Source organism: Phacochoerus africanus, chromosome 2 (assembly GCF_016906955.1).
Source record: "Phacochoerus africanus isolate WHEZ1 chromosome 2, ROS_Pafr_v1, whole genome shotgun sequence".
Taxonomy (NCBI): Eukaryota; Metazoa; Chordata; class Mammalia; order Artiodactyla; family Suidae; genus Phacochoerus; species Phacochoerus africanus.
Window position 1 is genome coordinate 76,056,169 of NC_062545.1, and position 18,359 is coordinate 76,074,527.

At 34.2% G+C, this 18,359-nt stretch overlaps 1 protein-coding gene across 6 annotated transcripts in view; it reads right to left on the reverse strand.

The window, feature by feature from the left end:
* WASF1 (WASP family member 1) overlaps nt 1-18,359 on the reverse strand; it is a 140,427-nt gene that overhangs the window by 1,473 nt on the left and 120,595 nt on the right. For 5 of the 6 annotated variants that reach the window (XM_047762647.1, XM_047762640.1, XM_047762645.1 and 2 more), the window contains exons 3-8: nt 13,644-13,778; nt 7,195-7,348; nt 5,869-5,986; nt 3,839-4,011; nt 2,039-2,218; nt 317-945 (exon numbers count right to left, since the gene is read on the reverse strand). In XM_047762647.1, coding sequence (XP_047618603.1) covers nt 317-945; nt 2,039-2,218; nt 3,839-4,011; nt 5,869-5,986; nt 7,195-7,348; nt 13,644-13,778 — 1,389 coding nt within the window. The remainder of the gene's footprint in view (nt 1-316; nt 946-2,038; nt 2,219-3,838; nt 4,012-5,868; nt 5,987-7,194; nt 7,349-13,643; nt 13,779-18,359) is intronic. The other variant, XM_047762653.1, reaches the window with a different exon arrangement.

The following is an 18,359-nucleotide window of genomic DNA, read 5'->3' on the forward strand; positions in this document are numbered from 1 at the left end:
ATATACATATTAAATACAATGTGTAAAGTTTAACTTAAAATTTCCTATAACATTTAAGTCTGATACTTTTGAATTTCTCATTCATCCAATAAACAATTTAAGAAGCCCTACTAAGTATGAAAATAAAACAATTAATATATTTTCTTGAAAATGACTTAAAATATAAATTGAACATAGTTTTTATTTTATAAGACCATTTGTGCAAAAACATGATCATCTAAAATTTTATAAATGAAGAAAACATTATTGTCTCAAATATTTAGAAAGTTTCTAATGCTACTATAGTAATGCCTTTAAGGGCTCCGGAGAAAATTACCTTTTCTTATTGCTTCCAGAAGTACACTCCTGGCGTCACTGATTACAGGTAGGGTTGACGGATGACGCTTTGGCTCAGAAGCAGGTATAACTTGTGATGGAGGAGATGGAGGCATTAATGGAACATGGGGACCTGGGGCAGTAGATGGAGTTGGATGTAGCCCAGAGGGAGGATGAGCAAGAGCTGCAACTGTGACAGGTGAGGATGGTCGAATGCCAGGTGGAGGCAGAGGAGGCGGTGGTGGGGGTGGAGGCAGCCCCTGGACTTCTCCTTGTGGGAGTGGATGAACTGGTACAGTCTCGCATACTGGGGCGGCTCTAGCTACCGGTGGAGAGGGCTGAACTAGAGGAGGTGCAATTGGAGGAGGAGCTGGGTGAAGAACTCCAGGGGCAATCTGAAGAGGAGCTGGAGGTGGTGGTACTGCTGGAGCTTGCAAAGCAGTGGTTGGAGGTGGAGGTGGGGGAGGTACTGGTGGGGGAGGAGTTGAAGTCATTGAAGCTCTTAAGGAAGAAGTTGACAAGGCAGATGGAAGAGGTGGTGGAGGAGGTGGGGGGGTAGGGCTCACAAACACAGGTGTCCTGCCTGTAGCTGGTGACTGAGGACGATTTTCTATCAAACCTGTAGCAGAACTGAAATGATAAAGAGACCCTAGCAAGTTATTTAAAGAGACAGAAATAACCACACAAAATATAAATGGCTATCAGGAATTATACCAAAGTCATGTAATGACACGTTCTTATAAATTAAAAATTCTTCATCAGTATTTAGAATGAAACGAGAATTAAAAGGATAGTATTAAGAAAATTAATATGTGGTGCTTTGATTTGTAATATTCTATGGTCTCATCCTCTCATGCAACTTTCATATCCACTCAAGCATTTTCTGCTTAGTCTGATAAATAAAATGCTCAACTTTACACTGTGATATGAGTCTTTGTAATGACTCAACATTTATCATATTACATTTTTAGCAATACCTGTGGCCAAAACAATAACTGTACTTATACTGAAGCTATCAAGACCCATCATACGTCATTTCAGTTAGATCAATGCAACTAATTATAAACGACGACCTCTTCCTTCCTGAGGATGGAACATCAAATGAGTCAGTGATACAAGACTGATTTTTTTTAACTGAAAATTATAAAGCTGATATCTATTTAAAAAATTTATAATATGGATAACAATTGACAATATTAAACTTCAAAATAGCTTTACTGAAAGATTATTATGAGTAATTACATATTTGCTCTCAAATTCTTAAAGTATTTCCCCTAATGTTGAATTAACATTTATAATCACATCTTTGGTTCCCACCATCTTTCAGTCCCTAACCACATTTCAAAAATTCTTAATTTTTATTAATATATTGTACATCATGTGCTTGATAACAAAGCTATAATAAAAAACATCTTAATATTTAAATTATTATTGGCTAAATTTCCCCAAAAGAATATGTCAGCTTTTATTGGAAGCTGGCAAATTATGTCCCAAAGGCCAAATCTGACCCACTCTGTTTTTTGTAAATAAAGTTTTGTTGAAACACAAACATATGCATTTATTTATGTAGAGTCCACACCTGCTTTCATGCAACCATGGCAGAGTTGAATATTTGTGACAAAGCCCAGCTGTTCACAAAGCCTAAAATATTTACTATATGGGCCTTTAAAGAAAAAGGTTAACAACACCTGAGATAAAACATCATGCACTTGTCCCGACATACCTGATACAGGTGGGTACGGGTTTTGCATCTCCTGCTCCATGCATTGGTGGAGGTGGAGGTGGTTCATGTGGTCTGACCAAGACCCTTTCCTCAGCTCTAGTCAGAAGCTCACTCATCTGACTAAATGGCAAGGCAGAAAGTGAATAAGATCCATCCATATGATCCACATATGTCTGAGGTCTAAAAAAATATATATATATAATATCAGTGTATTCTTCTTGAATTACTGGTGAAGTAAAGTGTTCTACATGATATATTTAAGGTTTATCCTTTGAATGCCAATATTTTAACCCCTTTTAAGAAACTTCTTTCACAAATTCATTACTTTCAGCCTGTTTTTTAAACACAAAATTCTACTTAAAATGCAACCTTTCCTTGCTGATTCAGGTTATTATGATGACCTTCGGTTGTTTTATTATTTCATAGTATAATACTAATTCAATTCACAGGGTGAAAGTATTACATTTATAATCTTATGAACAAGAAAATAACTTCTATCACATTGTGTTCAAAGCTATCTGCCTCTTTAATTTTTTTCTTTACGATAAGATAATAACGACAAAGAGCTAGAATAGGAAAAATGGAATTTTCTACCACCAGGACATTCTATTGCTCTCTTAAACCTAAATGACTTCCAAATGTCTGTAATGTCCCCTGTGCCCAAGGGAGAAAGACCTCCCTGATATTCGTAGCAGAGATTGCTAACTACACTGCTTTTGTCTTTTTGCTATTTTCAAAGGTGCTAGGGTACTCAGAAAATAGCTAACATAATAACATGTGATATATTTTTGCATACATCAGATTTAAGCAAAATTTTAGATACTTTGAGAATGTAAAGACTTATAATTATTTACTGCTCTAGTGCATGCTGGGGACAAAGCTGGATTTAAAAGATGTGCCACAAAGCAAGTTAGAAATTATTATATGTACACTACTGAGTCAGCTAAATACCTCAATCACTTAACAGTTACTAGAAGTAAATGCTTATCTATAGATTATTAATTTTAAAAAATCAATTATTTCAGTCTCTGTTAGTACCGCATATAGAGAGTATCTTTTATGTATATTACTCCTAAAATAGGTTAAGATATTCAACACTTATGGCCCAATAATTTACATGTATTATACAAAAGAAAATTTTTCCCATTCAAAATTAATAACTATAAAACATATAATAATAACTATAATCAACTGTACACAAATTTCTTCACAGAGAGATGATACTGTTTGTTAGGATTGCATGTTAGTTAGATAGGGCCCCCAACCACTGAGAAAGAAAAGAACTTCTTATATATTTCTGCAAAAAGGAATGACTAATTTTGTTTGGAAGTCCTGATACATCTGAGGTGGGAGATGAGGCACAGAAAGGAAGTAAGGGGAAAGAAAAAGGAACAAAATACACTCCTTTTCAATTCCTATTTCATATGTAGTGAATCAATAATACTTAAAAAAATTCCACACCCCAATACTTTATTATGAAATTCTAGCAGACTCTGCCTGAACTGAGAGGGAGTTGAGACTTCATGTGAAAGCTAAAACAACACTGAAGATCATCTATTCTAACCACTCTTTCTATAGATGACAAAACTACAGTCCAGTTTTGTCATCTACAGAATAACCTGCCCAAAAATCAGACTTCAGTAGGGTCTGAGTGGTCGGTTTCAAAATCATCTCAATACTTATAGAATAGGGTCTGTCAATTCAACAGTTCAGGACTTAAGACTTAGAAATATGGACACTAGAAATAAAGCCAGTGTTTTATCATTAATTCTGTTAAAAAACAAAAAAAAGAAAAGAAACCTTGTTTCAAAATGAGAGGCTGGGCCATTAGCAACTTCAATATGCTTATGTAAGAGATTAGCATCATCTTCAGCGAGCTCTGGACCTTGGGCCAGCTTCTGCCATTCTCTCCGCCTGTCATGAGGTGCTCTTGGCACTTTTTCTGGTTCATGAGGACGATCTAGATTTTTCTGCTATAACAGATGTATTGAAACAAAGCCAAATGCTGAAGTGCTAAGTCTTTAAAAAGAAGTTATAACAATCAAAATAGAATTCTAATATCAATATTGAGAGACAATGTCATCATAATACAGTAAAAGTAACACAGACATTTGATTTATGCATTCAGAGTTAAATCTTAGCTAGTTTGTAACCCCAATTTCTCATTTTTTTAAAACCTCTAATTGGGGCTGATGTATAAGCTATAAATAGTATGTCTAAGTACAAACTCTTGAGGTCATTAAGTCCCTTCATATTAAAAAAGATCAACTCTTTTCCCACATCTATTAGTTTTTGCTACAATGAGTGAAATTTCTACCATTAATGGCACTGTCTACCTCTAGCCAAAACCTGAAAATTTACTAAGGTTATGTTATTTGAAACCTGACTATTTAGTTAGAAAAAAAATCCAATTATCTAATTGAGCCATAATAATTGTGTCACTCGGAGTTCCCATCATGGCACAGAGGAAACGAATCAGACTAGGAACCATGAGGTTGCGGGTTCAATCCCTGGCCTTGCTCAGTGGGTTAAGGATCCGGTGTTGCTGTGAGCTGTGGTGTGGACTGCAGACACGGCTCGGATCTGGTGTTGCTTTGGCTGTGGCATAGGCCATCAGCTGTAGCTCCAATTAGGCCCTTAGCTTGGGAACCTCTGTATGCTGCGGGTGCAGCCCTAAAAAGACAAAATAAATAAATAAATAAATAAATAAATAAATAAATAAATAAATAAATAAATAAATAATTGCGTCACTCAACAGAAAATTAGGGTATTTGAAAAATTAAACAAAAAGTAATTCAAACTGTGGGAGAAAAAGCATAGAAAATATAGGGTAGGTATAATGAAGTCAAATGCCAAAGAAGCCAAGCAGGTAGCATGCAAAAATGAAGAGAGGAGTCAGATATAAGATGAGGCCTGAAGTGAACTAATAAACTGGCATATCCATCTGAGACATGCCAGTTCAAAAATATTAAAACCACTGTGTTTGTCAAACAAAACACTGCTTTGTAGGCAGAGTCTGGGCTACCAGTCACCAGTTTGCAAACTCTGGCTACAACACTAGTACACTGTCTGGTGTAGAAAATAATTACTTGTAGGCATTATGGGGAAGAGCAGGGAGAGCAGAGATGGCCAAAGGAGAAACAGGAATAATAAAGATAAATTTTGCTATCTTCATAAATCTGCCTAAATCCAGCTTTGCTCCCTCCTTCTAGTTATCATTACTAGTTATCTAGTTATCATTAATATGGAATAAAACAGATCCAAGTGAATTTTATTAAAAAGCATAAAATGACAACACAGTAAACAGATAATAGGAATTTTGTGAGAATGTAATAACCCTTCTAGAACATTTAGGATACGCCCTGTGGTCAAAAAATATTAACTGAATCTACAACATGTGCAAAATACTCCTTTGTTCCTTTCTAGCAGAATATCCTTCACTTTCCTTGTCCACTTAATTTTTATTTGTTCTTCGAGACTCATTATAAGCTTTATTTTTATTTGTTCTTCGAGACTCATTATAAGCTTTGTTTAAGTGTTTATTAGCCTTGTCCTCTGTCTAAAGCAGGTGCTATTCTGTGCTATCCAAACCCTCCATGCATACATACTTCTGTTAGGGCACTTGCAACACCATATTATAATATCCTAATTGCTCATTTGCTCCCCATCGGACTATGTGTGATCTTTTTGTGTAGTTTATAAAAGGCTTCATTATTTAACTATATGAACCAAATTAAACTGTTCAAAGTACAGAATCAATAAAGTTCCATATACGCAACAAAACACAATACATGAAAACTAACTTCAATTTTTTGTATTTCTTGTAATACCTTCTGCTTCCTCTTTTCTTTCCTCTTATCCTCTGTATCTTGTAACATTTTTTCTTTCCACAGATCAAAGAAATATGAAGGATTGGTATAAAACTTCAAACCTTCTTTACCATCATCTCTGAAATTTAAAATATCAATTAAAATAAATACAAAATCAATTAAAATGCATTAGTAAAACAGGTAATTAGAATAGAAATAATTTCACTAAAATTGTTTCCTTTTACATTAACAAAATATAGCATGTGTAAAAATGTTGGCAAAATAAATCAGAGTATGTACCAATAGAACATTTCTCATAAATGAGACAGGAAACTAAGGAAAATGGAAAACCAGAAGTTTTTCAGAGTTGGTATTAATAATTTAAAGCACACCTGGACAGGAGTTCCCTCATGGCTCAGCAGGTTAAGGATCTGGTGTTGTCACTGCTATGGCATGGGTTTGATCCTTGCCCTAGAAACTTCTACATGCTACAGGTGTGGCCATAATAAATAAATAAAGTACACCTGGACAATTTCATCCCTAATTGTTGCTTAATACCAAGTTTTCTAGAAGTCCTATGGGAAATTCCAATAATTACAAATGATCTGCCAAAGATAAATGCCTGAAAGGACAATAAGATCATTTAGAACAGAGAAACTATCCAGGATTTTTGCCAATATTTTTACTTACTTATCATTTAACCAAATCCAAAAAATACCACCAAATAGTCATTTTAATAGTAAGAGTTACAGCCAATGACTTGAATACTAACAAATAACTTCAAATAACTATCCAAAAATCATTTTATTGAGGATTGGTGTTATGCTTCTTAAATTACCCATTTAACAATTCATGTACAAGACTCCACAGAATGGCTGAATGGTAAATGGTAATGCTAAAAAAATTTAAACAGAAACTACATATTCATTATACAAAAATTTAATGCATATAAATCAAAAGTAGACAAGAACAAGAAAAAGCATTTATTTTATTAATGCGATGGGATTTTAAACTCTCTATTTTTTCTTTCCCATATAATTAGAAAATTAAATTAAAAAGACAATAACAACTACTTGTCCCTTCATATTAATGTCTGACATTGGCTTTTTTAAAAAAACGCCTGTCAAGACAACTCCTTTCATAAGCCTTGTCTTTTGTATGTTAGAACCTTGGGAACTCACCCTAGTGAATAAAGAGAAAGTCTTCTAAAGTTCGTGGATTCTGCACTGGTCAGGAATCCAGTGAAATATAAATGTTTGAGACTTAGCATTTAAATGGAGACTGCTAGTTATTTGAATTTAAAGCCCGAGATAAATAATTGGCCTTTATATTTTTTAGCTTACTGACCTGTAAGGAGTGAGTATATTGAGAGGTGGAGGCTGTTCACAAACATCATATGTTTCTTGTAACGGAATGGGCAAAGTCTTGCGGTCAAAAAGCTGCTGATCTTGAATTGTAGAACTTCGGAAAGCTTTTCTCATTGTTATATCTTGCAAAGACACTAAAACAAAAATGCAAAATGTATTTTACTTTATTTTACTAAGATGATTTAACATAAGGACAAATTTATATACTGTATTTGTTTAAAAGTCAGTATGACTCAGACAGTTGTGTGTGTAGCAGCTTATGAATTAAGAACCATATTTTAAATGCTCTATCACTATTTCCCAGATCACTTTGTACTTTGTTTTCCCAATCAGATGAGTTTTAATGCAACTTTTGATTTCCAAGATCAGAAGGTTCTAATGACATCTGAAGCATATTCTACATTTCCCATCAAACATACTTCTTTTCTCTACCTGCCATTCCCAGTCCCCACCAATATACATTCTCCTCTTCTTTTTCTCTATAATCTTTTTTCCGTCTCCCTTTATTAATTCTACTCACCTTATACAACTGAAGGAATTAGTTATCAGTGGCATTCTGAGCTAAACACACTAGTTCTCTATGCTATCCAGACTGTATCATATGCATACTATAAATTAAAACAAACTTAATGTAAACAATGAAATTTTCAAGTACTGGGCAATCTGTATTAGTGTCTATTTCACTTATCTTTTATCGTGTACTATAAAGCTCTCCATTTAACCATAAGCTCTTGAAGACTGAGACTACCTTGTACATCAGTGTCTCTAGTAACTAACACAGCCCTATCATATATATGAAGATTTAAAATAACTTAATTTACTCATTTTCTTTTGGACTGCGTAGCATGTTAAAATAAGAAATGTAACAAAATACTAGATTCTTAACCCAGTGATCTTCCGGTATTGAAAAGTCAGGTGATTTCCTACATATTTAACATAGCTTTAAGTACAGATAAATGCTCTATACCATGAGAGGTCAGTATTATATAATCATAACAATTCTTAAATTATTTTTCTCCCTAAAATAATATCTCTTTCATCCTCACAAATAAAATTCACTCAACATGAATGTTTGGATCTATGAAATAAGTAGAACAATGAGGCTGGCTATGCAATAGCCACACCAGGATTGCATTCCCAGCGATTCCACTGCTACCTGACTTGTAACACATTTAACAACACCAAAATAACATTCAAAGGAGAAGAGTTTATTCCCACTATGACTAAAAGGTAGCATGAGAGATATTTAATGAGTATGTACACTATGGTGCTAAATGCTTTCACAGATTTTTACTTAACCTTTACAATTTAATGAGATAGGAATTATTATTCCATTTTTAAACATAAGAAAACAGATCTATCTGCCTTTGAGGCTAATCCCTTTGCCACAATGCCACGCACTGTTCCTTTGGCTCCTGTCAAAAGTGGTCTCTGTTTTCCGTAATCAAAATGGATCAATTCTTGCCACCCTCCTATCCTATCCCACTTATTAACTCTAAGTATGAAACCCAGTGTTTAATTTCCCAAAACTTTCTTGGTACAGGATATAAAGAACATGTAAAGTAATAAGCACTTTTCTATCTTCAGCTCCTCTCATTTATCATTTCTCTTACTTGTTAACAGACCACTACAACAAAGCCTCTTCCAGCTGCCAAGAGTGACATCTGATATCACTTAGTGTTATACAACACAGTAAGTCAGCACAGTATATTTGTAAACATAATTGAATTAAATTATAGTTTGCTTAAAAATTCAGTTTTTAATACTTTCTAAATTATATTGGTAGTTCTCACTGTTACTTACTATTTAATGATAATGTAAAAACCTGAAATGTTGATATTATACCCTATATTATTGCATATGTAATATTATTTTATTTGAACTTTCACTAAGTTAAAAAAGTCTAGGTTAAATAACTTGAAAATTCCTCTATCCAATATTCCCAAAACAATTTCAAATTAAGTAGTTCAACTTTTAGATTATGAATACTTCCCCAATGTTCCATGTAATTCTATAAGAAACTGAACAATTCTGATGATAGTTGTTGGCACACTAAGAATTTTTGTAACATTTAAATACATCTTAAATTATTTACTAGTATCTGTATTTTCATTTTCAATTTTAATGGGAATGCTAAAATATTGGTTAAAATTTAATAGTATTTTTAAACTATTAATTTTTATTTCTGTTACATAAAAGAACTGCCTTGTATTTCTATATTATCAGAGGAAATGCATTTATAACTTACATGTTAAAGTTATTTTAAAAAGAAAATTTGAATGCAAAAGACACATTAGAAAGTATGGCCACAAAACATTTTTTTTAACATTAACAATGATTTTATTTCAAGAATTTCATGGGACTTCTTATTGTGACTCAGTGGGTTGAGGACCCGAAGTCTCTGTGAGGATGCAGGTTCAATCCCTGGCCTGGCTCAGTGGGCTAAGGATCCAGCATTGCTGTAAGCTACAGTGAGGGTGCAGATGCGGCTCAGATCCAGTATTGCTGTGGCTGTGGCACAGGCTCCAGTTGCAGCTCTGATTTGACCCCTGACCCAGGTACTTCCACAGGTGCGGCTGTTAAAAGAAAAAAAAAAATTCATGAAGTATAACCAATATACACAAAAATGTTTCAAAGGATAACAAGAAAAACAACCCACAGAATGGGAGAAAATCACTGCAACTCAGAGGATTTGGGATTTGGATCCCCAATATATATTGAATTCTCATAACTCAGTAATAAAAAGAAAAACAATCCCAATTAAAAATGGGAAAAGGATCTAAACAGATATTTCTCCAAAAAAGATACACAAATTGCCATTAAGTCACTTAAACCCTGGTTTTAAGTCCTAGCTCCACCGCTTTCCTTCTTGATGACTTGTCTCTAAATGGCTTATAAGCAATGAAAAGATGATTGACATCATTAGTCATCAGGGAAATGCCAATACATTCCATAAAATGAAAAAATATTAAAAACGTTATGCTAAGAAATTAAAGAAGCCATTTATAAAAGATCATATATTGCATGACTCCAATTACATAATATAAATGTCCAGAATAGGCAAATCCATAGAGACATAAAGTAGGTTAGTCATTACTAGAGGCTGGGGAGAATGGGAGATGGGAAGTGAGTACTACTGGATATAGAGTTTCTTTTTAGGGTGAAAAAAATGTTCTAAAACTGATTGCAGTAAGAGTTGCATAACTGTGAAAATACTAAAAGCCATTGAATCATATACTTTAGATGAGTTAATTGTAGGGTGCATGATATGTATCTCAATAAAGCTGGTTTTTTTTTGTTTTAAGTACTGTCTTGTTTTTTTTCTCATATCCAGACCTATGAGTTTCTATCTCTGCATGCAGTAGAAAGCTGGCATAGTAAGTTTTCACCTCTCCTTATTCAGGCATTAGGTTAAGTCAGAACAAGTTGGCTCAATAACTAAAACATCCATAATTATATTCTTTTTGCTTTTTCCAGTGATATCCTTCAATATTTTTTCAAGTTTAGATCTATTATATGACTTGCATTTATAATAAAAATATTATTCTACAAAAAAAAATTTTTGGCCATACCCATGGCATGCTGAAGTTCCCATGCCAGGGATTAAACCTGTACCGCATCAGTGACCCAGGCCACAGTGGTGACAATCCCAGGTCCTTAACTCACTGAGCCACCAGGGAACTCCTACAAAAATACTTTTAAGACAGGGCTGTAAGAGATTCACACTAATTCTCTAAGTAGATAAGAGAAAATTATGTTGTTAGTAGTTTCATTTCTTTTTGTTTAAAAAAAAAAAAAGGAAGAGGCATTTGAGAAACATTACCATTCAATGTATCCTATCAAGGCCTAAAATGTGTTTTTTGTTTGTTTGTGTTGCTTTTTTAGGGCCATACCTGCAGCATATGGAAGTTCCCAGGCTAGGGGTCAAATTGGAGCTGTAGCTGCCAGCGTACACCACAGCCACAGCAATGCCAGATCTGAGCCACGTCTTTGACCTACCCATAGCTCATGGCAATGTTGGATCCTTAATCCACTAAGCAAGGACAGGGATCGAACCCATATCCTCATGGATGCTAGTTGGATTTGTTAGTGCTAAGCCACAAGGGAACCCCAGGGCATGAAATGTTTTACCACTAAAGTTTCTATGATTATTACAGCCTGTAAAGTGTTTTTAAAAAAAACAAAAAATAAAAAACTCTGATATCCCTAGTTTAGTATCTCAGTATATTTTTGTCCTATATACTAGCATTTTGGGTTGGTTTTTTTGGGGGGGGATATAGTTATTTAAAATGAGAAGTAACAACAGAACTAGAACAAAATTTTAAAATTTGTATGAAAACACAAAAGACCCTGAAATAGCCAAAGTAATCTTGAGAAAGAAAAATGGAGGTGGAGTAATCAGGCTCCCTGACTTTAGACTATACTACAAAGCTAGTGTCATCAAAACAGTGTGGTAGTGGCATAGAAACAGCATAGAGATCAACAGAACAGGATAAAAAGCCCAGAAATAAACCCATGCACCTATGGTCAATTAATACAACAAAGGAGGCAAGAACATACACAATGGAGAAAAAAAATAGTCTCTCCAATAAGTGGTGCTTGGACAACTACACATAAAAGAATGAAATTAAAACATTCTCTAACACCATATACAAAAATAAACTCAACATGGATTAAAGACCTAAGTAAATGTAAAACTGGATACTATGAAACTTCTAGAGGAAAACATAGGCAGAACACTCTTTGACATAAATTGCAGCAATCTCTTTTGGGATCTGTCTCTTAGAGTAATGGAAATAAAAAGAAAAATAAACAAATACGACCTAATTAAACTTAACAGCTTTTGCACAGCAATGGAAACCATAACAAAATGAAAAGACAACCTATACACTGGGAGGAAATATTTGCAAACAGTGCTACCTACAAGGGATTGATTTCCAAAATATACAAACAGCTCATACAACTCAAAATAAAAAAAAAAAACTAGCAATTCCATCAAAAAATGGGCAGGAGACCTAAACAGACATTTCTCCAAAGAAGATATATAGGTGGCCAAACAGCACATGAAAAGATGCTCAACATCATTAATTATTACAGAAGTGCAAATCAAAACTACAATGAGATATTACCTCATACCAGTCAGAATGTCCACCATCAAAAAGTCTACAAATAAAAAATGCTGGAAAGGGTGTGGAGAAAAAGAAACTCTCCAACATTGCTGGTGCGAATGTAAACTGGTGCTGCTACTATGGAGAACAGTATGAAGGTTCCTTTAAAAAACTAAAATTAGAGCTACTATGTGATACTGCAATCCCACTCCAAACATATATCTGGACAAAACTATAATTCAAAAAGATACATGAACCCCAAAGTGCACTGCAGCACTATATACAATAGCCAGGACATGGAAGCAACCTAAATGTCTACTGACAGATGAATGGATAAAGAAGATTATATATTTAATGGAATATTAGCCATAAAAAAGAATGAAATAATGCCATTTACAGCAAATGGATGGACCCAGAGATTATTATACTAAGTAAGTCAGACAAAGACAAGTATCATAAGATACCACTTACATGTGGAATCTAAAAAGAAAAAGATACAAATGAACTTATTTACAAAACATAAACAGACTCACAGACACAGAAAACAAATTGATGATTACTCAAGAAGAATGGGGATAAAGTGGGAGGTTGGGATTAACATAGGTATAAAATAGATAATCACCAAGAACCTACTGTATAGCACAGGGAACTATACTCAATATTTTGTAATAACCTATAAAGGAAAAGAATCTGAAAAAGAATATATATATACACACACACACACATCAAACACACACATATACATATACAATGAATAAAAATAATGGTAATAATTATTTTAAAAGTTTATAAAAATGGGAACTAACATTTAAATAATAAGGTCAGATTTTAGCAATTTAGCAATATATACACACAAAAGCATATTAAAAGGAACTGCATTCTTACAGAAGTAAACCTAAGAATTTCAGGAAATTTTCAAATGATTTTTATTTCTAAGACAAAAGTATAAAAATAAATTATAAGGGAGAAAAGAAAGAAAATGGAGGAAAAGTCTGGTTGAAAAATTTACATCAAAAAATGAGGCGCTATTAGCATACAAAAAGAAGAGGTGAATAAGGAAAAAAAGAGTAGAAAACCCAAGAGACTCATACTAATGGCATTTATAGATAATCCACTGATCTACTACAGCACGTACTGCATGGTTAAATTCGTATTTTGTGTGTTTGTGTGTATATACTTATTTCTTTGATTAATATTAAGTACATTTCCCCCATTACTGTTTTTTTTTTTTTAACAAATTCATGTTTAATATTGTTCTCACATTCATCCCTCTTCACCTAAAACATACATGTGAAAGAAAACACAATAGGAATAAACTTACATTCTTCTTCTTTAGGATCAAGCTGTGTAACACTAACAGATAAACGGTCCACACGTTCTTGTAATGAGTTAACTCTGAAGGAAAAACTATGTGCTTCATTGAATAATTCTCCAAAAATATCTTCAGCATATTTACCTAAGCAAAAATGAAGCATATATCATAAAATTTAATGTGATCAGAGATAAATATCAAAATTTTAACATTTTAGAGTGCTGTCTCAATGAATTTGGCATTATTTGAAACCAGTTTAAACTTTAAACCCTAAATTAACCCAACTGTGATAGAGTGGGAAAAAACCACACACCCTGGGTAATACCTTTTTTTAAAATTTTTTTTTGTATATATTCTTTTTTAAATTAAAGTATAATTGATTTACAATGTTTCTTTAATTTCTGTTGTACAGCAAAGTGACCCAGTCATGGAAATAATGGTTTTAAATACTAGCTCTACCATTTTCTGGTAGGTGACTTGTGTCTAAAATGGAAATACTCTCCTGTTTTATCCAGGGGATATTTTAAATTTTCTCTCATTCTATTTTTTCTTTTTCTTTCTTTTTTTTTTTTTTTAGGGCCTCATCTGAAGCACATCAAAGTTCCCTGTCTAGGGGTCGAAAAGCAGCTGTAGCTGCAGGCCTATGCCACAGCTACATGGATCAGAAACCCACTGAGCAAGGCCAGGGATTAAACCTGCATCCTCAGAGACACTGTGTTGGGCTCCCAACCCACTGAGCCACAATGGGAAGTTCACCTCATTCTAGTTTATTTCTTTCTTTTTTTTTCTTTAGAGCCACACCCGCAGCACATGGAGTTCCCAGGCTTGGGGTCCAACTGGAGTTGTAGCCGCTGGCCTATGCCAGAGCCATAGCAACGCGGGATCCAAGCTGCATCTGTGACCTACACCACAGCTCACAGCAACGCCAGATCCTTAACCCACTGAGCGAGGCCAGGGATTCAACCCGCAACCTTTCTGGTTCCTAGGCAGATTCGCTAACCACTGAGCCACAATGGGAACTCATTCTAGTTTCTTAAAAAAAAAAAAAAACCATCATAAATATAAAATCACTGTATTCCTCTAGTCATGCAAATTTTTATTCCATTACTGTAAAGACAAAAATAATCCCATTCTAAAAAGATTTCTAGTAAAAATTTTTCTTTTTGGTCTTTTTGTCTTTTCTAGGGTTGCACATGTGGCATATGGAGATTCCCAGGCTAGGGGTCTCATCAGAGCTGTAGCCCTCTGGCCTACTCCAGAACCACAGCAATGTGGGATCTGAGCCACGTCTGCAACCTACAGCACAGCTCACGGTAGTGCCGGATCCTTAACCCACTGAGCAAGGCCAGGGATCAAACAGGCAACCTCATGGTTCCTAGTCGGATTCGTTAACCACTGAGACGTGAAGGGAACTCCTCTAGTAAATCCTTTTACTAGAAATTTCTATCTAGTAAATAAGCCAGGTAGAAGTTTTAGATGACTTATAATTAAAAAAGGTTCAAGTGTATTTAGAACATATAAAGAAATGAATACTCACAATATAGAGATGAGCCAATCACTATCTGTATCTTTGAATTTAAAAAATTGATGGTCTTCCTAAATCAAGACATTTTAGACACAAGCATTCTAAGTTAAATGTAGCTCAACAGTAAGCTTTTAGAGACAGTTCCTGTAACAGAATACTAAATACTAATAAAATAAATCCATTAATCTTACCAGTTTACATTTCAACAATGCTGTCTTTTTTCAAAGCACTTCAATATATTATCAGTTAAATCAACAAACATTTACTGAGGCCTCAGCCTGTACCTGGTAGGTATATTTCCTACTGAAGAAACCAAAAAATAAAGCATAAAATTCCTGTCCTAAAAGATTTTATAATCTTTAGGGAAAAAAATTAGAATTTAATATCTTTATAATAAATCAAGAGAAAAGGATAATTTTGTACATATTCATTCAATTACATGCATTCTCTAAACCAGAATGGCTGAGAATGTCTTACTTGCCAGACAATGTAGCAGATACTAGATATAAAAATGATTGAAAGAAGGTCTCTGACACTGATAATTTTTTTTTCTTTTTTGGACCACACCCTTGGTATATGGAAGTTCCCAGGGTAGGGGTCTACTTGGAGCTGCAGCTGCCAGCCTATACCACAGCTGCAGCAATGCCAGATCTGAGCCATGTCTGCAACCTACACCACAACTTGCAGCAATGCCAAATCCTTCAACCCACTGAGTAAGGCCAGGGATCGAACCCTCATAGATACAGTTGGATTCTTAACCTGCTGAGCCGCAGTGGGAACTCCTGACACTGATGATTTTTGAACAGAGGGAGAAACAAACGTTTAAATAAACATGAAAACCAATTTAATAAACAAATCCAAATCTTTGTTCCATTCACTTTGAGGCCTTGGCATCAATTTCCTCACCTGTAAAATAGGAATAAAGATATCTCCTTCAAAAAAAAAATTATAAGAAAAGAAGACCAAAAGCAGAGGGGTTGGTGGTAGAGTACCTGATACAGGATAGGAGCTCAACAGACAACTCTTATTATAAAATGAGGTAAGAGCCACAGAGCACAAAGAAAGAAGCACCACATTTGGGAGTGGGATGGTATCAGAGACACTTCCAGAGTTCCTCCCGCAGATTAAGAGAAGCATCCCAGGTAGAAGAAAAGGCAAGTATAAAGTTTTTCATTTATTCATCAAATGTTAGGGATAAAGAGATGGAAGATTTTATCCCTATAAGAACTCAGTTTAATATTCAGATCTTTAACTTATGATCTGTACATCACTTGAAATTATAAGCAGATTCTTTATGCATTTGCATTTTTCTGGAAAGAGGGCCTATAGTTTCTTGGGTTTTAACAGATTTTTAAAAAAGATTCTACACTTTCCCACCTCAGCTTTAAGTGACAAAACACTTCAGTGAATAAGATGAACACCCCATCTGTTCTCTTTTCATATCCCTTACTTTCCAAGTCTACCTCCTCCTTCCCTCCCAGAGTTAGTAAAAGGAATTTTGCAATGTGAAACTAATTGTGTTATGTACCTGTATTTCAACTAACCTTACATTATACTATGTCTTTACTCAAGAATCTATGAAATTTCATTATCTCTGATGTTAAAACCTAAATCCTCTCATCTAACATTGTTCTCTATAACCAAATTCCACCATACATATCCAATGTCATTTGCCCCTTTAATCCCCCTTTAATATTTATAATATTAAATGCCCCTTTAATATATTTTATTATAAATAAATATATTAATATATTTTAAGTATATTAATATTTTATTATAAATATGATTATAATAAAGATATATTTATTTTTGCCTCCTTTCATTTGGCTACTTCTTCATGCAAGTTGAAATGCCTTCTTCTCCATCTTCCAAATTCTTTTGTTCCTTCAAGGCCCAATTCAATTCAATTTCATTCGGCAAGACTCCTCTAATGACTTCACCTATACTTATCTCCATTTTCTCAGTTCCTGTAAACCAGAACTCGTGATTTTAATTATACACATGCTCACTATTTGAAACTCACAGAATGGTTTCAGTGTTCATCACATTAGACTCTTCAACTAAATGGCATATGCTCTTTTCGGATAAGAAACATGTACCTTCATCACATAGCAAAGTCTTCAGTGTTATCCATCCATTCATTGTCTATCTATTATGTAATGTCTTATCAAGCCGATCTATTTATTCACCCTCCTACCCATCTACTTTGCTATCTATCTGTCAAATTTTCTATGACTGAGCACAAGAAGTACAGTACACTCTATCAGCTCATCTTGGCAGCATGAACTATATTCATGAACTGAAGATATTTAGCATTAGAAAGGCCCTGGAAAGAGAAAATGGTAAAAGATCTCTCAAGTAATTAGAGTCACAATGGTTGTTAAATACGCTAGCAATAAGATGGGGAAAATCTGGATATAAGAGAAGAAATTTAAACAAAGTGAACTCCAGGTTTTCAGTAATTATTATAAAACAGAATTTTGTTCTACTAGGAAAAACAACTGAACTGGGACGTACATTTTTGCAAGGAAGAGGTCAGGATAATGTACAGCCCCAAGCCATGCTGAGCCCTGAAGTTGACCTTCATTACCATGTGCTATAGGATTCTGGTGTTAGCAATAGGACCAAGGTGAAAATCTCAATTACCTAGAACCATTTTGAATAGCCTAGTTCTCTAAGTGATTCAGAATTATTTAAGGCATTAACTATTATTTTAACTACTGAACCAATGTAAAACTGCTGATGTAAAGTCAGATATAAAATCTACTCTAAGCTTCCCTGTCTTCTTAAAAAAATTTAAACATAATTTAAACTTTTCTTGAGGACTCATAGTCATGAACTGATTATGAGAAACAACTGCATTCAAATACATACGAATATTTGCTTTTACATTAAACGGCCTCCTTCCAGTTTTTAATGTTGCTTTTTCCCTTTTTCCTTTGCTATAAACTACCTCTTTTGGTTGGCTCCAGTAATGCCTGCTTCTATTCCCTCCCTCCATATCTCCTCTTTTAATGCTCTGAAGCATAAATGTTTGGAAACATCATCAAACCTGTCTGAAGTATCAAAGTAAAAGTAAACAAGTCTGAAAAAGGATCAATTGGTTATTTTAAGTGCATAGTCTTCAGTGCTTAGGCTTGTTTATTCTGGCTACCTAGAGGCCTTTTAAATTTAATTCTAGGTTCTCAACCATGTCAAGT